General features: G+C 41.7%; 1 protein-coding gene across 5 annotated transcripts in view; it reads right to left on the minus strand.

The window, feature by feature from the left end:
* The window catches only part of ABCC5 (ATP binding cassette subfamily C member 5), an 88,045-nt gene that overhangs the window by 60,688 nt on the left and 1,131 nt on the right, over nt 1-26,226 (minus strand). For 4 of the 5 annotated variants that reach the window (XM_004745106.3, XM_013052567.2, XM_013052566.2 and 1 more), the window contains exon 2: nt 23,347-23,530. In XM_004745106.3, coding sequence (XP_004745163.1) covers nt 23,347-23,475 — 129 coding nt within the window. In that variant the 5' untranslated portion in view covers nt 23,476-23,530. Of the gene's footprint in view, nt 1-23,346; nt 23,531-25,151; nt 25,261-26,226 lie in introns of those variants that run through there. The other variant, XM_045088675.1, reaches the window with a different exon arrangement.

Genomic DNA, 26,226 nt, shown 5'->3' on the forward strand with positions numbered 1-26,226 from the left:
CAAGAGAGTAAGAACACAACATGACAAATGAGTCATTACCAAGAATTAACTCTTACATAAGGTCCTTAGGTATAAGGTAGACACTTACTTTGTGGTTAGGGACTGTGGTACCTAATAATGAACTAAAGGCTACTGAGAGTCAAGTACGCAACAAAGGTAGGGTTTTTTGGTTTTTGTTGTTGTTTGGTTTTGAACCTATAAACTGCCTATAATCACTAGAAGAAAAATATAAAACATATATATATAAATATAAAACACTATATATATATAGTATGGAATATTGTAGTAGTAGTAGGTATGGAAATTTGTAAGGACCACCCTTACTTGAATATCCAAAGCTTCAGAAGAAGGCAAAAATTAAAATATTACTTCAAGTACACATTGGCTATCTGCCAAAATGGACTATATGCTGGGCCTTAAAGCAAACCTCAAATAATTTCAAAAGACTGACATCATGTGGCATATGTAAACTGACGACTTTGGAAGTTAAGTCAAATTCAGTAACAAAGATAGCAAGAAAATCTCCAAATATTTAGAAATTATGCAGGGGTCCCAGGGTGGCTCAGTCGGTTGCGTGGTCGGCTCTTGATTTCTGCTCAGGTCATGATCTCAGAGTCCTGGGATCAAGCCTTGTGTCAGGCTCCAAGCTCAGCAGGGAGTGGGCATGAGGATTCTCTCTCTCCCTTCCCTCTGCCCCTTCCCCCATGCTCAATCTCTCAAATGAATAAATGAATCTTTTTAAAAAATTATACAACACACTTATAAATAACATAAATTAAAGAAGATGTCGAATAGAAATTAGCAAACATTATGAACTAAATGGTAAGAAATTATAGCACACCAAAGTCTGTAGGATACGACTAAAGCAGAGCACAGAGTGAGATTGTGAACTCTTCAAAATCATATATTAAAAAAGAAGAAAAAGTGAAAAAATCAATGCTCTAAGCTAGGGGTTGGCAAAATTTTCTGTAAAGGAGCAGAGAGTAAATATTTTAGGCTTTGTGGGCCCTGAGGCAAAATTAAGGATAATTACGGAAGTTCTTATATTACAAAATAAAACAAATTTCCACAAAATGTTTATTAACAAAGTTCAAAATATAGTAATAATTGAGTTCATTTTTTGGTAATACAGATCTACTGGGTGGCTCAGTGGGTTAAGCTGCTGCCTTCGGCTCAGGTCATGATCTCAGGGTCCTGGGATCGAGTCCCGCATCGGGCTCTCTGCTCAGCAGGGAGCCTGCTTCCCTCTCTCTCTCTCTCTCTCTCTGCCTGCCTCTCCGTCTACTTGTGATCTCTCTCTCTGTCAAATAAATAAATAAAATCTTAAAAAAAAAAAAAGAATGGAGGAATAACATTTCACTTAACTGGGGATTAAAGTAGTTTTCCCTTGAATTAAAATTGATCAAAATCTTCATCTCTTAATGGCTGATTTGTAATGAGCTCTTATAATTTCATCAGTACTGCTAAGTACTGAAAATCAATCCATGAACACATGATTTTAGTTGAGCATATTTATCTTTTGGAAGGCATGAGAATTCCATTAGACTTTTCTCTTGATGTTTGCTTTTATTTTGTTATTACATCAGATTAATCACTTCTAATTGAAAGTTAGGTAGAAGCTTTTAAAAGACATAATTAAACAGAATTGTTTATTGTTGTAAAATACATATTAAAGCTGCCATCTTGACCACTTTTAAGTGTACAACTCAGGGGCATTAATTATATTCACAATGTTGGACAACCATCGTCACTATGTCTAACAGAAATGGATCTTGAAATAATGGAAATTTCCTTTGTCTTTCATTCAGGGTTTGAACACCCTGCTGGAACTGTAACTTGAACTTGGAAAATATATCCACTACAGATCTGTATGGGAATAGAGATCTCATTTCTTATTTTAACTTTGAAAGCATGAGAAGTATATAAAGCAGCTTGACATTACTTATGATTCAAACATTAGTTGTCACTAAATTACTTTATCGAAGTATCATTTTACATTCCCATCACAATGTATGAGAGATCCAGTTTCCCCACATGCTCACCATCACCTGGTATTACCATTATTTTTTTATTTTAGCCACTCGATTAGGTACCCCATCTTGATTTTGATTTGCACTACCCTAATGGTTAATAATAAAACATCTTTTCCTGTGCTTATCTGCCACCTACACTTGTTTTTTGATGAAGTATCTGTTTGTTTTTTGCTCATTGTCTAAGTGGATTGTTTTCTTAGTGTTGAGTTTAGAGAATTTTTTATCTACTATGGACTCAACTCTTTTGTCAGATGATTCACATATATTTTCTCTCTTAATAGGGCCATTTACAGAGCACAAGTTTTAAATTTTGATCAAGCTTAATTGTTGATTTTTTGTTTGTTTTATGGATTGTTTTTTTTAATGTTATATCTATGAGCTCTTTATGTAACCCCAGGTCATGAAAATTTTTCTCCTATGTTTTCTTCTAAAAGTTTTATAGTTTTTACATTTAGATTGATCTTTCACCTTGAGTTAATTATTGTATAAAGTGTAAGATTTAGATAAAGACTTTTTTTTTTTTTTTTGGCCTATAAATGCCGAATTGTTTCAGCACCATTTGTTGAAGACTACTATCTCTTCATTAAATTGCTTTTGCACATATGTAAAAATCAGCTGACCCTACTTGTATGGGTTGATATCTGGACTCTATGCCATTGACCTATTTGTCTATTCCTCCACTAACTTGATTACTATAGCTATACATTAAGTCTTGAAATAGGGTAGTGTGATATCTCTAACTTTATTCTTCCTTTTCAAAATTGGTTTAGCTATCCTAGTTCTTTTGCCTTTCTAAGAGAACCAAGTTCAAGAGTTAGAGTTTTATAAAATCTTTTGACATTGCAGCATCAGAAAAGGAAAACTTAGCATGCCATCTCTTAACATTCTCACACAAGAATGGCACAGTAACATTAGGAGGAAATGAAAATCTTCACATCTTCTTTTATACATTCTTTGAAGAAATGACTTACTGAGCAGCTACATGCAAGACTGTTCCAGATGGGAATAAGAATATGCCCATTTCTATGTGTATAGTACACTAATTTTTCTTCATCTCTAAAATGCCAGCTTACAGTTTTCAGCAAAACCCATGAGCAGAAAAGCGAACGGACTTAACAACAAAATCCTCTTATTGCATGAATTCTGTTCCTTTGACTATATACAGCGATGTCATGTTCCATCACCTCCTGGGTCCTAAGTAACTTCCTCTGTTGGAGAATGCCAAATTCACATGCTCTTTAAAAAGACTCAAGATGATGAGGTGCTTGGGTGGCTCAGTTGGTTAAGTGTCCGACTCTTGGTTTCAGCTCAGGTCATGATCTCAGGGTTGTGAGGTCAAACCCCACATCAGGTCCGCACAGAGTATAGTGCCTGCTCAAGATTCTCTTCCTCTTCCTCTGCCCCTCCCCAACCCCTCCCTTACCCCACCAAATAATAAAAATAAAAATCAAAAGACTCAGATCAGAGTTGGCAGGCAAGGTTTCATTACGCCAGCCATACCATGAGTACTAAACCAGCATTATCAAATGCCTGTAACAGAGACTGAGGGACTTGTACTGCTTTTAATTTTAGAACAAGGCACTCAGTATAATTTTATCCTGACAAAGATAAACCCCCATAAAAATGGTTGAAATTGCACAATCCTCAAACTTTCACAAAATAATAAAACATGGAGTAGGAATCCCCACAGTATAGATACAAAGAAGTCTACATTGTTGACCTAAGAGAATCAAAAGTCACCACTCTAGGGGTGCCTGGGTGGCTCAGTGGGTTAAGCCTCTGCCTTCCGCTCACGTCATGATCTCAGTGTGCTGGGACCGAGCCCTATATCAGGCTCTTTCCTCAGCAGAGAACCTGCTTCCCCCTCTCTCTCTGCCTGCCTCTCTGCCTACCTGTGATCTCTGTCTGTCAAATAAGCAAAATCTTAAAAAAAAAAAAAAAAAAAAAAGTCACCACTCTAAGCGACCCACTTTCCAAGTCATAGCCCATTTTTCCTATACTGCTTCCTATACTGTCTACTCTGTTTTCATATCTTACTGCTTACATGAGGACAAAAAAATATCTGACAGATGAGAGGATCTATGCATATCTGTACCTAGGTCCTTCAGAGATAGGTCTCTCAAAATAATAAGCAGCAAATGTTTTAGCTGTTGGCAGGAATTATTGAATGTTAAAATAACATTATCAAGAAATCAAGAGAAAATCCTCTTACTCCAATTAACTATTTTTTTTTTTGGCCTTAAAGTATTAAGACCTCCCTAGATAATCTTTTCTCACTGTTGGAGGCCACTGTAAAGTATAGTGATTTTGGATATGAATTTTAGAAGAGAAACACACGGTCCACCAACCTTCAGTGTGTTACTTAGCCACCTAAAGCTCCATTTACTCCTTTTTTACAATGGTGCATGCACCCACCACATAGTGTTGAGAGGGACTAATGGGATAATGAAAATTGCTTAGCAAAGTACGGGCACATAATAAACATTTTAGGGCGCCTGGGTGGCTCAGTGGGTTAAGCCGCTGCCTTCGGCTCAGGTCATGATCTCAGCGTCCTGGGATCGAGTCCCGCATCGGGCTCTCTGCTCAGCAGGGAGCCTGCTTCCCTTCCTCTCTCTCTGCCTGCCTCTCCATCTACTTGTGATTTCTCTCTGTCAAATAAATAAATAAAATCTTTAAAAAATAAATAAATAAATAAATAAACATTTTATACATATTCATTATATTACCAATTTATTCACCTGCTAAGTCTTATAGCCTAACACAACTATTTCCTCTTTCCTTTAGCTCTCCCTGACCCTTTTATTTATTTTGGCAGTTGTTATTCTTCTTTCTTTTTACAAACCCTTGTATCAAATGCTAACTATCCATGTCAGCAAGGGAGGTGCTCTGCTGGGTCCAAACCCAGACTCAGAAGTAGCTTATCTATGAACGGTTTAGCACCAGGTTCCCCAACAATGTGGGTGATGGGTGAGGGGGCGGGCCCCCTTTCTGGCCCTGCCCTGTTCCCCTGTGAAGGGGCAGTCTCCATGGACCAGTCCCAAAACCAGGTGGTTGGGGCGGCCCCTCCTGCAGGCACGGTGGGAAACCAGCTACCCCAGTCCAACCAAGGCCCCACGGAGCCATTGATCCTTTCACCTGAGCCAGATTCTGACTTAGAGGCATTCAGTCATAATCTCCTGACTCTTTCAGGATCACAAAATCTATTTCCTCCCTCCTATGTCTTCCCTATACCTGTACCACTGCAATGGGTTGCTTCTGATAAGAGCTCCTGGAGTGTAGGCTCCAGTGAAGTAACACCTCTCGCTTGTTTGTATCCCTGGTCTCTGACACAGTACAGAGCTTGGGACCTACTTTTCAAATGTCAATTAAGGGGCACCTGGGTGACTCACGTCAGTAAAGCATCGAATTCGACTCAGGTCATGATCTCAGGGTTGTAAAGGCAAGGCCTGGGTGGGGCTCCCAGCTGAGTGTGGAGCCTGCTTATGATTGTCTCTCGCCCTCTGCCCCTCCCTCCACGTGCTCATACACAGGCGCACACATCCGCTCTCTCCCTCTCTCTCTCTGAAAAAAAAAGCCAATTAAAAGATCTTCATGTTGGCTCACAGTCCGCATTATTATCATTGAATACCCTGTGATATACCACTGAGGCATCTTCTTAACCATTCTATTTCTGTTTAGATTCTCCACTTGCTTATTTTTAACACTATAATCAATAATTATAATTTATGTTTTTCTTTCCAGTTTACTTAGGACAAGTTCCTAAATAATGGGGGATTACAGGATTAAGTAGTGAAGCTCCTAGCAATTACCATCTATCCAGTTTGTTCAATTAACCTTATTACAGAATATGTAGTCCAGGATTACTGCAAAAGAGAACTGTTGCTTTGCAAACTGGTTCCTGTACAGCAGGGCAAGAAGAGCCTGAAGAAAGAGGCAGACCGCTCTAGACTGGGAGGCAGCAAGTTTAATAAGGGAATTTACATGAGGCTTACCTTAGGCAGCCACAAGATGAACAGACCTCAGTGCCTGCCCACCAGGCCTTAAGAGTTGATGCAGAGGCCTTAACTGGGTTTAGTCACATAAACCATCCAATGGTCTCAACACCACACTACTATCTCACAGCTGTGTCCTGGGAACAGCTTTTTGGAGTGGGGAAGGGAAGCAGAAGCTATGTTTCAAGGACAGCGGAGAAAGTCAGGAGCCTGTGATTGCCTAGGTGGAGCTCACGGGTCAGGTGGCAATCATATTCTCCTGATGACCTTCCCCAACACTCCAACCTCCAGGACCAGCTCTTCCACAGCGTGACCTGCCTGAGCAGTCAGCAAGGAGTTTCCCTCGCATGGAGGTGGCCCCTTTGGTGGCTATCTGGCTAAACTGGAGGCGGATGCCACAGCCATAACACAGGCACATAAAAAACACAGATTAAGGTAATGATTCCCAAAATCAGTGCTAACTTTTCCACCAAGAGTCTCATGTTCCAAGCCACTGATTCATTAAGTCTCCTAGGCTGGGAGCCGGATCACTCAGGGCACTTACTTGTGCCCTGTTTGATTTAATAGAAATGATATATTGGAGACTCATCAGGTATGAACACACAGGATTCTGTTTGGGCAATGGCACAGGTGCCTCCTGGCAAGGCAGTAATAATGTCCAAGGCCATTCTATTCTGGAAGAAAGCTTTTCTCATTAGAGACATCCAGTGTTCAGTAAGGACAGTCATTGTTAGTTATCATTTCTGTAATGTCCTCCAGACCAATGGAGGGAACAAAGAAGGCACCCAAATGACTGTATCAGTGGAAAACAGAACATATCCAGCCAGCCTCGAGGAGAGGGAGACTGGCAGCTTTGGGAACTTGACCTGGTTGTATACACCATACATAACCATACATACTGGTAGGGAGGCAGCACTGGTAGGCCTAAGCGGATGGACTGGGGGTGGGAGGTGCCAGACCAGGACACCCACCTCTTCCCCTCTTTCAATGGCACATGTTCCATTCCAGTCATCATGGGTTTCAACAACAGGATCCCAGTGGAGACTGAATAGTTCATCATCCAGGGATGTGAACTAAGTCACCAATCCAGGTGAGACATCTCACTGCAAATTCTAAGAGATGACACATTTCCAGGCATGATGGGATTTGGTGTACTCAGCAGCATAACATGTTGATCCATGGTGAAAGTTGGCACAATGGCTATTTACCAAGCCATCCATATCTTTACAATGTTGGGTGCCTCAGCAGGGATCCCCCGTCTGGCATATGCGATAAGAGGTCTGACTGGTTGATCATACAAATGTATTAAAGCTGGGACAGTACTTGAACCCACCTGGCCAAGGGGTTTTTATCTATTAGTAATTAAATCTGCTACTTTAAGGTTCCATTTTTCCTTTCTACCAACCCTACTACTTGCAGGTTATAGGGGCAACCTAAACTCAATATCATGTTCTTTTGCCCAGTTAGAAACATCATGACCTTTGGCGTGTGACCACTGTCTGATTGATTGTTAACTGTATATGGTACTCAGCTTCTCTAATTCCCTCATGGTGGCAGCCCAGTTTGCATGGCAACAGGGGAAAGCTTGGGTTAGCCAAGTGTTCACACAAACTAAGGCATATTTAGAACGCTCGCTCTGACAGAGGGAGCCAATATAATCAATTTGCCAATCTGTCACAAGCTGGGAACTGCAGTGGATGGCCTCAGATTCCTTTGGCAGTTGCCTTGGGTATTATTTGGAACACAGAGAACATACTGTTCCTACATTAACTAAATCACTGTATGTCAAGGGCAATCTGGCATTCTCAGCAATAAATCATTCCACCTGGGCACAATGGTGGCTGCTCTTCCCATGCACTAGGTCCGCTACACCTACTGAAGGACTCACACCACCATGTCAGAACCTTATAAGCGGGAAGGCACTGAGACTGTCTCAGGCTCTTGCAGGTAAACCCAAATGCTCCCCCACACATCCTGACCCCACAAAGGCCCACTGATAATCATCCACTTCTCAGCTTCCCATTGTCCAAATCAGAGGGTTAATTCCTTTAGAACAGCCCAACTGTTGGGGCAAAGGGTTAACAGCTAGGACTCATGAATGATCACCTGCCAACCACTCTTGAGTTCAGCCCACTGGCTGTTACACTGGCTGCTGCCTGAGAGGCTCTACCTGGAGGTATGCTCTGTACACTGCTAGAAACTACTGGGGGATGGGGTTTTATCAGGTTTCTGCTCCCTCACATGGCTGGGACCAAAATCCTAGGGGTACTCTCTCCTTCTGTTGTCTCTGCCATAGCACCTGACCCATATCTTCCAGAATCACACACACATCTAACACAAATGGCAGTCCTGCTTGGCAGATGCCTAGGGCTTTAAGCTACTTCACTAGATTATTATCTTCTCCAAAGAGGTGAGCTGCTCTGATCCCCAGTCCCACACATGCCCTTTCTTTGCCAGGTGGAAAAAAGGGTAAAGGCACTGCATCAGGTGGTGAACAAAAGTCCTCCAGAACTCCCAAACTTCTACAAAGGCTTGAAGCTCTTTCACATTCTTAGGGGATGGACAGGCTTGCACCTTATCAATAGTTTCTGGGATAATGCCATCTTGACTCCTAAAAACTTCACAGCAGTGCCTGGGCCTTAAATGTTCTGTGGGTACACTCCTATCCTCTCCCTTACAGGTGTTCCAGCAAAATCTGCAGTGTCCCAAAGGAGAGGCAAGTTTTCACATGGTAACATTATATCATCAATGCAATGGGCCCATTTTACTGATGTGGAGAAGGAGAACAGGGACAAGTCTCAGGCTACCATCCCATGACATACTGTGGAGCTGTGTGTGTAGCCTTGGGGAAGCACATGAAAAGTCCATTATTGCTCCTCCCACATAAAGGCAAGCTAATCTTAGTTACCAGAAACCTGTACCTGTCAGAGTCTTTTCCATGAATCTCTCTGAAGATGAAGCACTTTTGCAAAAGCATCAGAATAAAACAATACATGTCTGTATAATTGACAAAGGACTTAAAAATGGTCACAGTTAAAGATCTGATGAAAGTTCATGATAACATGGTGGACAGAGAAATTTAGTCATTTCTGTGATATCCTTTTTAAAATAATAACTAGGATTATAACTGAACACTATACCAGGACACATCAGATCTTTGGAAATTTTGTATAATTTCTGGAGCAATGTGAAGAAAGTTTAGCATCACTTCTTATTTGACAGTGCTTCCCATGAAATTTAACATGCCAAATAGATGTAATTAGATCAATGTCTTCCTCTCACAAGGACAGAGAACTCGGGTACCTGGATGGCTTAGTGGGTTCTCCCTCTGCCTTCGGCTCAGGTCATGATCCCGGGGTCCTGGGATCGAGCCCCACATCGGGTTCCCTACTCAACAGGGAGCCTGCTTCCCTTCCTCTCTCTCTGCCTGCCTCTCTGTCTACTTGTGATCTCTGTCTGTCAAATAAATAAATAAAATCTCTTAAAAAAAAAAAAAGGACAGAGAACTCATCTTTTGAGACAGTCCAGGGACCCTCTGAAAAATCCCAAAGTTAGTTCAAAGTCAACAAGACTTCATTAGAATTTGATTTATGGGAACTGCAGTGGGTCAAAATATCAAAAGGCTTAAAACAATCGATTAGATTATAGGCTGCTGTGAAACAATACTTATTCATTTTGCCAAAGTGACAGTTAAAGACTTCAAAAACTAATACAGAAAGTTACAGAATTGTGGAAAAAAATTTAGCTCTTATAATAGAGAAGACTCAGTTTTCTAAAATAATCAAAGACCTGATAAAGATAACATGAGGCACAGGAAATTATTTCCATAAAACATAGAATCTTTGTTTTCTAGGAAGATTACTTGAAAGTTAAAGAAAAACCATTCATAATCTCATCAGGAACAGACCAACAGTCCAAGAAAACTTTGTCCTTTTAGAAGATGAAATAAAATTGTTTCGGTTTTACATGAGTATATTATTCATATTAAAACTTAAAACTGTGATCTGATGAGCACTGGGTATTATACACAACTAATGAATCATTGAACTTTACATCAAAAACTAATGATGTGCTATATGTTGGCTAACTGAATTAAAATAAAAAAGTTTTTTAAAAAACTGTAAAATTTTTTTCTTTAAGCCAATTAAATAGAGCTCTTTTACACAGTAATTTTGACAATGCCCTCTGGAGATAGAAAAACATCACATATATAATATATATCCATGGATACACATAACATGCAGACATACCCAAACCGAAATCCCAAAGCTTTCATTGCAAAACTCGAGCCATGAATCAGACACCACTCAACATGGCTAAAGCTTTCTGGGGCAAGAGAGCTTCTACAGCAGTCTGTATTCTGAAAAGCCTCTTTTCCCCCATTTATAAATTTAGCCTCTGTAGGCAGTTTTTCAGTGTTTACATTTCAAAGACATGATAAAATTTACAACCTTAAGGGAGGGGCAGAAAGAGTGTTAGTTTTATCTTCAGAGTTTTTTGAGTAATTGGTATTTAGAACTTTCCTCTGTATTAGGGGCTGGACAGCACTGGTATTTTGTCTGTTTCACTGTCAATCACCACAAATAGTGTCCCTTTCATTCTATTCTCTCTTCACTTTCTAGCAATCTCCCCCCTTAGAGTCCTAATCAGGCTTAGTCACAGGTGCTCAGACCTCAATCCACAGCTGCCTGCACCCTCCTAGCTTTGCAAAATGGCACACTGGGGTCTCTAACTTATTATCTTGCTCTCCCACCTTGTCTGCTACTTCTGAAGCTAACAGGGTAGTGGACAGGTGCACATTGTTCTCTAACTTCAGCCTCTAGCTGGGCGTCAGTGGCTAGTAGAGCTGCCTGCAGTACAGACCAGCTCACTGTGGGAGACAACCCTTTCCCTCCTTTGCCGCAGTGTGCTAGGTGTAGTTTCTCAAAAGTACATCAAACCCACTGGCATTTTTAGGGCGTCCCAGTACTCACATGCGAGTCCACAAGCATCTAACAAACAGGCCACCACTCCCCACCTGAGGATGATAGCCAGCCAGGGATTTCCCTCAAGGAGGATGCCTCTTTCCCGTGGCCATTTTGTTGGTCTCCTGGCTGGCTTGCCGACTGTTGGTTTGTAAACTGGCCCCCATACAAGCAAGCCAAGGAGAAAGAAAGAGCCAAACCACTCCAGGCTGGTAGGTGGCAGGTTTAATAAACAAAGGAACTTACACACGAGACTTTTCTTTCTTTCTTTCTTTTTTTAAGATTTCATTTATTTATTTGACAGAGAGATCACAAGTAGGCAGAGAGGCAGGCGGGGGGGGTGGGGGTGGGCAGGCTCCCTGCTGAGCAGAGAGCTAGATGTGGGGCTTGATCCCAGGACCCTGAGATCATGACCTGAGCCAAAGACCGAGGCTTAACCCACTGAGCCACCCAGGTGCCCCAAGACTTTTCTTGAGTGGCCACAAGATGAGTAGATCTTCACTCCCCCTGCCAGAATCTTAAACATTTATACAGAAGCCCTAACCAGGTTCAGTTACATATACAGTCCAGATGGTCTCAAGAGCACATTACTATCTCAAGGCTGTGTCCTGGGAGACAGAAAGGCAAGTGGCAGCCACATTCCAAGGACAGGGGATGGGAGTGAAGAGCTTCCCACTGTAAGGGTCCAGCTCATGGGTCAGTTGGTGGTTACATCCTCTTGATGACCTCCCCCCTAAAGCTAATTAAAGACTGTCAGCTTTAGTACTCTGAGTTTTATTTCGTTGACCTGATGCTGCCTCTATCCCGCCTATCCCGGGGTGTAAGCAAGAAATAGAGGAAGCTAGGGCAATCTTCCTTGTTTGTAGCCAGATCTCATGACTAGCATGGATCTGTAAAGGCAAACTGCTTCCTCTAAGAAGACAGAAATATTTGGGCAAACTAACTTAAAATAAACCAACACAGCATTTACTATGTGCCAAGCATTGTTTCAAATATTTTATAGATATTTACTTACTTAAATCCTCATAACAACCCTAGGAGGTAGGGACTATTATCTCTCCTATTTTACAGCTGAGGAAAGGGAGGCACTTAGATGTTAAGTAGCAGCAGGGATCTGAATCCAGGCTCCAGAGCCAAGGCTCTTAATTACTATGCTACTTTCCTTTCAAAGAAAAAAACAAGCAAATAAACCGTACTGTACAAGATGACCTCAAATGTACCTTTACAGTCAGCTCTCCTCTTTTCCCCAGGAGGAGTATCAGATTAAAATAAACTATGACTCTCTAACTCTCTCAACTAATCTCCATGATAAGCAAATGGTAGTTTCCAAAGTCAAAGTCACAAAGACATGATTAGAACACCAGAATGTAAATAAGCTTTTACCTAATTGCAAAAATGTACTTCCTGATTATTTTTAAACCAAAGGTAAACAGATGTTAAGATACATACATTACAGACTTACACTGAAACATAAAATAAAATCATCCTTATACCACCCTCCAGTAACTGCACAGATGTCTTATCCTTCTAACTGTTCTACTGGCCTAACTTCTCTCCCTAGGCTTCCCAAAAAAGCTTACCTGGCCAAACATGCCAGGAAAAAAAATTATGTCTCTTCAAAGGTAAAAATAAATTGATCATACCATATTAACATTCTTTAAAGTGAGCTATCAACATTCTAAGGTTGATGAATTAAAAATGGAAATGAACCAAGAGAAAGCAATTACTATATTCAAGCCATAAGGGTGTACTATATGAAAACGTAAATAATATAACAGGGTAGAGAAATATGATTCAGTGAATATTGGTGGGACAAACAAGTAACAGATCAAAGGCGAATTAATTGAGATTCAGATTTCCCTCTGTGGCACTGTGATTTATAAGAGATATATATATTTGGTGACTCAGATAACCAAAATACATTTTCATATATGTTTGGTCTTCATCCACACTTACTGGATCACGGCTCCAAAACCCCTTAGAACTTCCTAAGTGCTGAGAGTGATAAAGGTGTCTTTTATAGTCTTAATGAAAGACTTTTGGACTCCATCCAAGGTTGGGGACTGACTGCTGAGAGAACCAACCATGTGATTAAAGGGTTGGAACTTTCAGTCTTGCCCCCCACCACGGGGCTGTAGGTTGAATCAGCCAATGGCCAATAACTTTGTCAATATTGACTATGTAATGAAATCTCTATTAAAAACTCAAAAAGACTAGGTTTGGAGAGCTTCCAGGGTGGTGAACTCATGGAGATTTGAAGAGACTAGAGCACCTAGAAGTCCATGCCCTTTCCCCTATCTTGCCCTGTGTTTCTCTTCATCTGGCTGTTCATATATTTTATCATATCCTTTAATAAACTGATAAACATAAGTGTCTCCCTGAGTTCTTTCTGTGAGATGCTCTAGCAAATTAAAAGAAATTTAAGGAGAAAGTTGTTGGAACCTCCCATCTGTAGCCAGTCGGTCAGAAATATAGGGAACAAACAACCTGGGGCTTGCGACTGGCATCTGAGGTTGTGGGGTGGAGGGCAGTCTTGTAGGACTGAACCCTTAACCTGTAGACATAGGAGGATGATTTTTCTTGCCCTGGGGGCATCTGGCAATGTTTGGAGCCATCTCTGTCACAACTGTGCACCCAGCGGGCAGAGGCCAGGGATGCTGCAGAACATCCTACGAGGCACAGAACCCCCCCGCCCCCCCCCCGAAAGAATTCTCTGGTCCCAAAATGTCAGTGGTGCTCGGGTAGCCCTACATGGCTAACCAGTTCACCTAGTTAGGATTTCACCTGTGCTGATCTGGGGGATGTACTTGTTATGTTACAGTACTTTAAATTCTTTTTAGAAGTAACTCTTTAAAGTTTCTCTAAAGAGTGGGTAAAGGCACCCATTTCTCTTTATTTCTCTTAACACGCACTGCAGACCAAAAGGCTCTCCACGGCCAGATGACTCGGCCAGAGAAAGGCAGCTGCAGCAGCAGATTCATTCCAAAGGGAAAAATACTGCTTGATCTGGGAGCTGAGAAACATGAAAGCAGGAAATACTACCACCACTTATATCTTCCCAAGGATTATGTAGCTAGGAGATGCTGAGCATTTTTTGCCCTACTAAGGCGATGCTGATGGAGCACAATGGTGGGGGGGGGCGTTCTGGGGAGCTCAAAGGGGTCCACGAAATCAAATAAAGGTCAGGGAGACACACAGTCATATTCATGTCCATCGGCTGAGTGAAACAAGGACAATCTGATGCATAAGCAAAGGGAGATCCTTGCACAAGAGACTTGCCCTCCGAGGGGCACACTGGCACCATCCCCACGGCTGGGATCATTGCCGCACCTATCACACAGCATGGCCGCCGCTTAACTCGTTTGTCTCATTTGAACAGGCTGCCAGAGCAGAACGTCTGCTGACAAGGCAACTGTGGGCTTAGCCCTGCATGGAGGCCCCGGGGACAAGATACCAGGGGCCAGAAATCGTTCCCCAGGCTGCACAATCCCTTCCTGACAGCAGGACAACAGCGGGGCAGCCTTCCTAAACCCGGCGGCTGAGGACTCATCCAAGTTGTTCCTGAACGCAGGGAGCGCAGGAACAGACTAGCAGCGCAGAGGCGCCTCTCGGCTTCCAAGGGGATTAAAGGCTGCACCACTCCCGTCTGGCACACCCCACAGAAACAGCAGGACTTGGGGCACCTCAGAAAAGATGGGCCTCAGATCCTACAGCCCATTCTCCCCCTCCTCTCCTTTAATTCACAAGATTTTAACATAGACTCGGAAAGGGCAGCCTCTTAGAAACCTTTCTGGCCTGAGAAAAAGCTTTTCTACCCTGTAGAGGCCTTTATGACAAACATCTAGACAGACAAATTTACTAAGGGGAACTCTTATATGATCAAGAGACTCAAAATCTTAAAAATTAAGTTAAAAAGAAATTAAAATCTTATTTTAAATTAGAAAAGAAATTGAAAATGTGATACTCTCCCAAGACCAACTGACTTCAGGCATTGCCATCCTCCCCACCTCGAACAAGACAAAGAGAACGACCAAGGACATCTCCTCTCCCAGTTCTCATCCCATCATTACTGAAATGGATTAGGAGCATGATCTTGACTATCGTCAGCTCTTTCCTTAAGAACTTCCACATGAGTGGCCACTTCAGAGGGATAGCAAAATTCTAGAAGGCAACCTTCATGAGTTCATCCAGAAGACCACTGCATAGAACTTAACACCAACTTCATGGTAAACAGATATTTTCCTACAGCTCATAATCTAGCATCTTCTAGTAATCCGCAGGAATTGGAGGGTTTTCACTTGTTTCATAAGCTTAATTCCAAGGAACTTATTCGAAGTTCCTATTATGCTGGGGTGTGAGATTAATGTTGTTATTACAATGATAAGGTCTCAAAGGATTAAACTGAAAATGAACCAAGGGAGAAAAAAAGTTTTCTTACAGGAAACACTTGGGAGCCCCACTGGCTGAGGAGATAAGAAGAAATTTTATTCCGTGAGATCTACAGCAGAGGCTCTCTGTGCTGGCTACACATCTGGATCACCACGGCAGCTTTAAAACAACACGGATGCCTGCCTGAGTGCTACTCCAGAGACTGTTTAATAGTTCTGGGATAGGGCCCTGCAGAGGCATGGTTTTTAATGTTCTCCAGGTGATTTTAATATGCAGCCTAGGCTGAGAATTAGATTTAGAAAGTAGAGTTTTGCTCTTTGGCATTTCACAAAATCTCTTCAAGACTGCCAGGCTTTAGCTTTAAAAAAAAAAAAAAAAATCCAAAGTATAATTTGTAGATAAAACTTCCTTCAGTGCCTAGTACCACGCGTACACCCACGACCAATGCTTAGTGCTTCTGTCACGTGACCCCACCCTGCAGCGCAAGCAGCAACCCCTGACGAGGGTGAGAAGCAAACACAAAAGTGAAGACTGGGGCAGCCTCACTCTTTTTCTACTTCGAGAACACAACATTTAAGAAAACCAAGTGTTTGCTCAACACCGTTTCTGCTTCAGTAAATGGAAGTTCTCATCTGATATCTAAGGAGAATTAAGCCGATTTCTTGAACTGCTAATTTACAAAATAATCTTAAATAATTAAAACATATATAAAGATCTAATTAACTAAACAGACTAACTCCCTAAAAAGAGGATAAGAAGGGAAAGGACAGACAAGCTTAATTCTGCTAATTAGTGAATTTCAGTGTACCGAATTAACTTCACATTAATCTGTCATTTTGATATTGACAGGTTTGATCATTGCAAAGACTTCTGGAGGCCCTGTTTCTGTTCCCGGCATTGACCTTTTTATTTCTTATTTTTATTAAGAGAAAAGGAAAAAAAAAAGGTAAGACATGAAAGAAAGCCTTAGCAGAAGGCTACCTAAAAGCAGAACCAAGATTTCACTGAACAAGTTTTCATTAACCATTTGTAACGTCCCAATTATATATCTTAACAAAATAAAGACTCAGATATTTAAAGCTGCTTAACATACAGGAAACTGTTCCAATACTTTTCTTCCCTTTTGGCAGAAAGCTCCTTTAACTCAGGCCAACAGGCTATATTTATTTGCCTGAAGCAGCATTTCCTAGGAAAGCAGCAGGCAGCAGCCCTACTGCAGACAGCAGAAAGGGCTCCTGATCGCGGCAGCAGGCCAACCTCCGGAGACCCACGGCTCTGTAGAGTCATTTCACCACGCAGGAAAGCCACTGGGGCTCTACACCAATGACAGAGCTGTTGTCATCTCCGCCAGAGGACTCTGGGCTGCTATTGGAAACCAACACCTGGCACCATGCCAGATCACCGTATCACACCCGGACAGAGCTTTATAAAGCTTTATAGATGCCTACAGGGAAAGGGGGGGGAGCAGGTGTTCCTAGTCATCCTATCACTGACTGCCCAGAAAATCTGCTGAGTCACTGAGTACCAATCAAGAGAAAAAGAATGCAGAGACTGCAAATACTAATCTCCTTCATCCTGCTTCTCCTTCTTAACAGCAAGTGGACTCCCAGGTAATATTCTTAACTCTGAAAACACAAGGGCATAGGTTAAATTCACATACCCTTAGTCCATACAGAAAAGCTGAATTCAGAGTTCAAATCTCTGAAAGTGTAATGTACTAGACGAAACTACTTTGTAACAGTCATTGCTGCTAGGTAGAGGGGTTAATGGTGATCTGTTTTCTGCTGTAATCTTCTAGAAGTTGCAAAGAGTGTATATTGAGACCACAATTCATTCGTAATAATATGCCTTAGAATCACATTTCTTGGTAAGAGATTAGACTCACATCCTTGAGCCCTGGGATATAACTTCAGCTCACCAAAATACTTCAAATCATTAATTATGAAAACTCCAACCAAGGCTAGAGGGTCAGTCTAACACAGAACTAAAGGAAACACAAGTGAAGGTCAATGGACTTTATGGGTACTTGCTTTGCTACCTTTTCTACCAGCAGAATATTCTAACTTGGTAGAAAGAAAATTTCACCATTGGTGCGCTTTTGAGAAAAGGGAAAAAAAGAGTGAGCAGTCATAATGGCATATGAGTTAACTTCTGCTTATTTCCATTCTTCCTCTTTTCCTAGATTAGACATGCTTGTGAAAAACAAGTCACCCTTGGCTTTGGCCTGAGAGCCTCAAGCAAAAACAACCACCACGATAAAAAAGCTTAGAGAAGTATCAAACAGCTTTGTCCTGCTTCTGCTTAAGTTTTAACTTAAAGCAACTAAAATCCAAACTCTTTGGCCCATTATTCAAGAACACACACAGCATCGGAAACTCGCGGACCCATCCCCCTACATCTGCGAGTCCACACTTCATGCATAAAGCCAACAGGGCTTCCTCCTCCCTATCCACAGATTTCTTCTGCCAGTTCTTCATTCCTCCACATTCTCCCTATTCCTAAAGTCTCCAATCGGCGCCACCTCCTCCTAAAGTCTTCCCTGACCTCGGAGACCAAAGCATTCTTTCCTTCTTGCTAATTTCCACAGCACCAAAATTACAGTCATCTAGGTACATGTCTAGGAGTTTCACATTCTGTGTATCAGGACAGGCAGGTCCCCCCGTCAGTTTCTCTTCATCTGCTCCAGCCCACTTTGTTCAGGAATGTGTGTGCATCTTGGAGACTGCTGAATAAAAGATGAATAAACATCACATCTTCAAACAAACCAACCAGGGCTTGTGGTATTAGTGATGTCCAAGTATATACTGAATGCAGTTGTAAGAAAAGGAGCCAGGGGGCTGCCTGGGTGGCTCAGTGGGTTAAGCCTCTGCCTTCAGCTCAGGTCATGATCTCGGGGTCCTGGGATCGAGTCCCCGCCTAGCAGAGAGCCCGCTCCTTCCTCTCTCTACTTGTGATCTCTCTCTGTCAAATAAATAAAATCTTTAAAAAAAAAAAAAAAAAAAGGAGCCAGGAGAGTCTGTTTCAAACACAGGGTTAAGTCAGGGTTAAGGAGCAGTCTAGACATGATCTTCATGTGGGTTCAACTAATGCCAGCCTAATGCCAAGCTTAGTCCTTAGGCTCAAAAAACTAACAGCAGCAGAAGGGACGCCCGTACACACCTCAGGATTCAAGGATGTCTCCTCAGCCTCAAATCGTGCGTGGCCACCAGCATTCACTTATTAGTCCTAAACAAGGTGAAGGGTGAAGATGACTGATTTTACCTTAATTATCTCTAAGCTGATAGGACACGACTATCTGAAGATGTGACTGATGAGAGCAGTTTTCCCAACGGGTATTCCAAAAGAAAGATTTGGTCACAGCACAAAGAAATAGGCAAACTGTGTACTCTGCAACTTTGCTTAAAGCTTGAGAGGAAAAAATCACTGGCCTGTTCAAAATCAGAATTTGTTTCTGGGTGCTTTGCTTCTGACTTATGGTTTGACACAGTTTCACATTTCCATGTCAACTGAACCCATGAAAGGCTAATGGAGGTGCATAAAAAGAAATAAGAGCCACAGAAGGATCCTTTCTTTCGTTATGTGGAGGGGCTGTTTTTTAATTTCTGATGGATACCTGGCAACTGAGAGGTCCTATTCCAGATTTCCTCCTTAACAACTAATAGAGAAATGATAGTTATGATCCTATGACATGAAATTGTAATTTCCTTTTTTTTTTTTTTAAGATTTTATTTATTTGTTTGATAGGCAGCGAGGCAGGCAGAGAGAGAGGAGGAATCAGGCTCCCCACTGAGCAGAGAGCCCAATGTGGGGCTAGATCCCAGGACCCTAGGATCACAATCCGAGCCAAAGGCAGAGGCCCCAACCCACTGAGCCACCCAGGCGCCCCTGAAATTGTAATTTCTAACCAATTAGCTGCTTACATTTTTTTAGAAAATACATGTTTACACAGCCATCCTGCTTCCCAACTACTTAAATTATCCGTTTTTATACCATCTCTGAACCAGAAACATTTTATCATCTTGCTGGTTCTGTCAGCAAACCGCTAACATATGAGACAAGTTCAAGATAAACATGTTTAGGAAATTTGGGGTTTTGACAGGTAATATTCAAGATTCTAGGTAGTATGAGAACTTTTAAAAACATTTGATAGTTACACATTCATTTTAATGTATATAAAAACCAGGCTGCATAAACCTGTGATTTTATTGCTCTGGTCAAGACTGAGCAAAAAGAAACCCAGTAGATTAAAAGAAATACATGGGTGCCTGGGTGGCTCAGTGGGCTAAGCCTCTGCCTTCAGCTCAGGTCATGATCCCAGGGTGTTGGGATCGAGGCCTGCATCAGGTTCTCTGCTTAGCAGGAAGCCTTCTTCTCCATCTCTCTCTGCCTGCCTCTCTGCCTACTTGTGATCTCTCTATCAAAGAAATAAATAAAATCTTAAAAAAAAAGAAATGCTTTGCCTAAAAAAAAGTTCACAGGGTACAAAGGATAAGATAAAAATCATGAAAACAGTACTCAAATCATGAAACATGAAAGGATAATGAAAATGAAATTCACATGGACTCCTAAAATTTTATCAAAATGGTTTAACCTTCCTGTTTCAAGATAAGACTCGATCACATGAAGGAAACTTCCTGTCTGGCAGCTGACTTAATAATTTAGGGGACAAAAGGCACAACAGTATCCCTATTTCCAGTTCTTCCCCGCTGTAGAGAAGAAGCTGGGTTGCCACCACTGCTGCCTAACGTCAGTTCTACTCTTATCACCTGGACAGGTACCCTGGCCCCAGAAATTTCACCAGACCACACAGTAGCTTCCCAGGTTCCCACTCTTTCTGCTTTTTTATCAGCCAACCTTGGGCAAGCTTGCTCACTCCCCAGGTTTCACCTACATGGAAACACTGATGACTTTTTTTTTTTTTTTTTTTTTGCCTGTGCTCTACCTACCTACTGATATCTGGACAGGCTCAAATTCAACATGCTCAGAGCAAACCCATTTTCACCTCCTGAATCTTCTTCTCTTCCCATATGTCAGTTTGGGGATTCATAAATTCTTACTATTCTTCTTCTTGGGGTGAAGTTTGGGGATTCATACTTTTAAATTCTTGCTACCAATCCCATACCTCCCAATACTTCCTTCTTCTTCAGAGATGCCCCTAAGTATCACCCCTCTCCTACATCCTCCCTATTAGGCTTGGACACAGACCTCTGGCCTCTCTAAAGGGGACTGGTTTAGGAGCCTCTTGGCTGCTCCCTGTATTTTGTCTCTCCCTCCTATCTGGGTTTTTTTCCCACACTGTCTCAAAACTAATCTTCTTAAGATAAAAATCAAGTCTTAAAAATCCCTTCTCAGCACATATCATTAGCGATTGGGTAACACAAATGAAAACTACAATGAGGTATCAGACATACCTATCAGAATGGCTCAGATAACATACTGATAATGCCCAATACTGGCAGGAATGCCGAGAAACAGGATCGCTCCTATATTGTTGGTGGGAATGTAAAAGTGTATAGAGCCACCCTGGAAAAAAGTATTGAAGTTTCTTATACAACTAAACATGCACTTACCATATGACCCAGCAACTGCACTCCTGGGCATTTATCCAAACAAATGAAAGCTTACTCACACAAATCCTATATACAAATGTTCAAGGCTGCTTTATTTATAACAGCTACACACCAGAAAGAATCCAGAATGTCCCTCAACAAATGAATGGTTAAACAGACTGTGTTTCCTCTGTAGTATGGAACAGTACTCCCCGTTACAAGGAAAAAACTATCTGTGACAGGAATGCTACTCACAAAAAGAAAGTTCTGATACACATAACAAAGTACATGGATCTCAAGGGAATTATGCACACTGTAAAGAGCCAATCTCAAAAGCTACATACTATGTGATTCCATTTATATAGCATTCTTAAAATGACAAAATCACTGGGTGCCTGGGTGGCTCAGTTGATTAAGTGACTACCTTCAGCTCTGGTCATGACCCTGGAGTCCGAAGATCGAGTCCCCAACCAGGGTCCCTGCTGAGCAAGGAGCCTGCTTCTCCCTCTGACCCTTCCCCTTCTCATTCTTTCTCTCTCTCTTTCTCAAATAATAAATAAAATCTTTTTTAAAAATGACAAAGTTACTGAGGCAGAGAACAGATTAGAGGTTGTCTGGGTAGGGGGGAGGAGGAAGGTGGCTGTGAGGAAGGTGAGGGTGGCATGAGAGATGCCGGTGACGGCACTGTTGTGTATTCTGACTGCGAGGTAGTGGTCACACAAATCTACACATGTGGAAAAAACTGCACAGACTATATACACACAAACCAGTACCCACAAAACTCTAAGGCCAATTAAGTCTTTTTGTTGTTGTTGTTTTAAGATTTATCTACTTTTGAGAGAGAGAAAGAGAGCAAGCACAAGGGGGTTGAGGGAGGGGCAGAGGGAGAGGGAGAAGAAGACTCCCCAGTGAGCAGGGAGCCTGATGTGGGATTTGATCCCAGGACCCTGGGATCATGACCTGAGCTTAAGGCAGATGCTTAACTGACTGAGCCAGCCAGGCGCGCCAAAACCAGTTAAGTCTTAATAAGGTATACGGTTATATCAATGTTGATATACTGTACTACAGTGATGCAAGAAGTTACCATTGGGGGAAGCTGGATAAAGTGTCCATGGAATGTCTTTGTATTGACCCTCCTCAATAACTTCTAAGAGCTCCCCAGTGGTCATAGTAAGTTTCCCTAGCATGGCATGCAGAATTTTCTTTCACATCTTAAGCTCTAGACTACTAGTTTTCAGATCTAACATTTACCGAGCATAGGCTATGAGGCATTTTGTAGGTATCATCTCATTTAATCCTCAGTGATCCCGTGAGTTAGGTTCCACCATCAAAAGCATTTTATTCATAAACATAAAGCACAGATGACACAATAGCTTGAAAATATCGCCACCCAATCATCCTTCCAAGCCTGGCTCCAATGCTACCTCTGTGACTTTCACCAGAGATAAGAGCTATCCTAACAGTGCCTAGCTCTCAGAAGATAGTCAATAAATGTTTAATATAAGGCCTAGCCAAATGATAAAAATCAGTTACAAAACTGGCACTCTAAGGATCTGACAGTGATCACTCTGACTATGCTTCTCCGAAGTTAAGCCTGAATGAGAAAGCACTGTGTAATACACAGTGCAGACAGAAAACACCGATCAGTGAGAAATGTTGATTAATAAGGCAAAAGCTTTCATACTGAAGAGGGACAGATAATGTCAGGCTAATGAAACTCCAGTGTCAGCTGTGAAGTTCATATGATTCTCAAATTTGCACATAAGAAATACAGGAACACAAACCTTACCTTCCTAACCCAATTATCCCCATTCTTCCTTATTAGTTACTTTTGCAATTGAAGAAAAGGTATGATTTTTTTTGTTTCAGAAGAAAGACATTTCTTCCGATTTAAAATGTATATTTCATTATTTCCCTTGGAGAAAACTAGATTCTCATCTAAAGACTCCTTCACATTCATGGATTTCCTCAGAAAACTTAAGGGTTATACTACAACAATCTAGAATTGCTCCAGTACTCTGAAATCTGAATGAGTCCTTCCAAACAATTCACCTTTAAACACAGACAACAGAGGTGGTGGTGGGGGGGCGGTAAGTATATGCCTGAAGGTTAATGGTTTGTATTCCCTCTGCTCCCTCCCCAGCATCCCCACCCCCATCCCTACAAGTTGACCTCCCTTAAGCAAAGCCTTTCCAGAAGGCACCAAAGGCAGTGTAAGCCAGAGAGAGAACTCAGAGGAACAGGTGGGAGGCTGAAGCCAACCTCTCCTCCTTCACGTGCACCTGTAAATTCTTATCAGTGACCTAAAGCCAATAACAAAAATGAAACTTCTTTTTAATGAAGCATTAAAGGAAGAAAGAAGGTACGGTCTAGTGCAGCAAGCAGGTTAGAAAAGGGATTCAGGAAAGGAAATACTGACCGGCCGAGTTCTCTTGTATTTGGAGTCCTCGCGCTCTCTGTGCTGCCCAGAAGTGCTGGTTCTCTCCCTCACACTTCTATAACCAGGACTGGGGATGATATACTCTTTTCCTATGTCGATATCCTTCATCTTCTCTGAATGGAGATGCCAGGGCTCACAGACTTTTGGTTTCACTTGAGAATTTCTGAAATAAAAAAATCCACCAAGGAAGAACACTGCACTTTAAGGATACCAGAACTTGAAAAATAATTTTCAAAACTTTTTAAAATTTCATCAAGGGAAGGTATTTCCTAAGTTGTGCTGAAGCATATGCAAAAGTACTTTAAAATAGGAAGAAAGGGGGGCACCTGGCTGGCTCAGTTGGAAGAGCATGTGACTCATGATCTCAGGGTCATGAATTCCAGCCGCACACTGGGTGTAGAGATTAAATAAACAAACAAATGAATAAATAAAATGGGGGGGGGACAAAAGCATTAATGTTTTCTTACCATTATATCTATGAAAAATAATTTTTCAGAAATGTTTCAAGTGCCATTTCATTTTTGAAAGAAAAAAATTCCAGTGTAGTAGAATCAAGAATTATCACTTCCCACCTCTAAGGGGGGAAAAGAAAGATTAGAAAAAAATAAACACACCAATAAAGAAAGACTGCCCCCTTCAACTAAGCTTAAACCCAATGTATAGAGCATATAGGTAAGTCTTAAAAAAAAAAAAAAAGGCTTTTAAGTCTGTTACAAGCATTACAAACTCCGTAATTTTACAATGGGTATCATTCCTCCTACTAAATGTCATTAAATGAAAACTCACAAAGCACTTATTCTACCAATGATATCCCAGCCTGCATTTTTATAATCAAGTAATAGATTAGTTGATGTTATTTTATTTTTTAAGATTTAATTTATTTATTTGACAGAGATCACAAGTAGGCAGAGAGGCCTGGGATCATGACCTGAGCCAAGGCAGAGGCTTTAACCCACTGAGGCACCCAGGCGCCCCAGCTGATGTTAAAGCTCCATGAAGTTACATGGATACAATACAAATCAATACTGCATCTGGGCACCTGGGTGGCTCAGTGGGTTGGGCCGCTGCCTTTGGCTCAGGTCATGATCTCAGGGTCCTGGGATGGAGTCCCGAGTCGGGCTCTCTGCTCAGCAGGGAGCCTGCTTCCCTTCTTCTCTCTCTCTCTGCCTACCTGTGATCTCTCTCTCTCTGTCAAAAAAACAAATAAATAAATCTTTAAAAAAAAAAAATCAATACTGCATCTTAACTTCACAAACAAATTCCTCTTGGGCCACTGAAAGGGTTCTAGAATTAGACAGTGGTGACAGTTGCACAAACCTGTGAACGTGCTACCCAAACACTGAGTTGTATACTTTAAAGGGGTGCATTTCATGGTATATAAATCATACCTCAACAAAGCTGTTATTAAAATACAGTAACAAAAACAAACTCCCCATCCTGTCCTACAAAATCTTACCTAGTATCTACCTGAAACTCCATTCTAAACCCCAGCTTGCCTGCCTCCCTTTAATCAATATCCTGTATCAACTCTGGTTGCTTCTGAGAAAATAAAGCACACACATTCCCCTTGAAAACATTCTTCCCACTCCGAAATGGTTCAACGTTTCCCAGATACAAGCTGAGAAAACACCTTTCAAACCAGCCTCGCTAACAATTAAAGAAGTGTAGCCTTTTGGACTCCATAAATTCCTACTTATCACTGTCTGAAAAGCACTACTCTGCGGACAAAATTCTGACAGCTACAATTCATTTTTTAAGATATCAGAGAAAGGGAGAATACTTACTAAATGAAAGAGGACTAAATCTCCTCTATACAGACGTGCTTCCAACGCACAAATATCTTGACTTCTGGTCTTTCAGAAGTCTGGTTCAATTGATAATGCCAAATTACTTATCTTAACAACAACAACAACAAAAAAGTCACCTTGTCCAAGGACAAATGGCACCATAAAAAACACCAGCTTACAACCAAGAGCACAGCAATCACGTCACTGAGACCTCGTTAAGCCTAAACTATAAACAGATCTGGCACCTGCCAGTGTCCCCACTGTCGCACAGATCAGAGTAATCCTTCTCGTTAGGCGGATCACAGAAGTCCAACCTTCCTCTCAAAAGGTTCCCTAATGCAGCTGATTATGTGGAAGCTGAAAAGATTAGTCCTCCTTTGCAAAAAGGCAGGAGGAGGGAAGTGAGTTTGAAAGGGACACCACCAAACTAATTCACAATCTCAAAAGCCGTGTCAAGAAGAACATAAAGCACATCTCAATCATCTAAGAACTCGCCATAACCAAAGTTCGTTCCAGTCACTTTATTTCAAGTTATTCTATGTCGGGGTGGGGGTGGGGGGTGGGGAAGCAGTCTTCCATTACCTCTAACACTCTTGCTTCTTTAATTTCCTGGGAAAAGAGGCACAGCCATGAGAGTAGGCAGGCCTTGAGTAGGCACAAAGTTACTATCTCTTGGCCTTGAACATAAGGAGGGTTGCATCTTCCCAGGGTTGTAAGACAGGGCACCCCACACGGAGGCCCAAGAGCTAGGAATCCTGATAGGTTGTAGGAATAAACTGACAAAGGATCCCTAGTCCTGACTCTTTTGGATTCTACGTGTATTTCCCTATTTTCCTCTGTTCTCCCTCACAGTTGCTCAAAAGTTGTATTTAAATGCTAACTTGCCTCAGCTATCAAGAAAGGAAAAAAGGAAAGGATTTTTTTTTTTCACGTTTGAGTCAGAGCTCTACAATGGCACTAGCGGAATAACCAAAGTGGGAGAACCCCAAAGAAGTGCCCAGACTCAAAATCAATAGAGCGGAGGCCACTGGGTCAGCTGCCCTGTTTATCAAGGCTCTCCTTCCAGTGGTAA

Source organism: Mustela putorius, unplaced genomic scaffold, assembly GCF_011764305.1.
Source record: "Mustela putorius furo isolate JIRA1106 unplaced genomic scaffold, ASM1176430v1.1 tig00003834_pilon_pilon_pilon, whole genome shotgun sequence".
In the NCBI taxonomy this organism is placed as follows: Eukaryota; Metazoa; Chordata; class Mammalia; order Carnivora; family Mustelidae; genus Mustela; species Mustela putorius.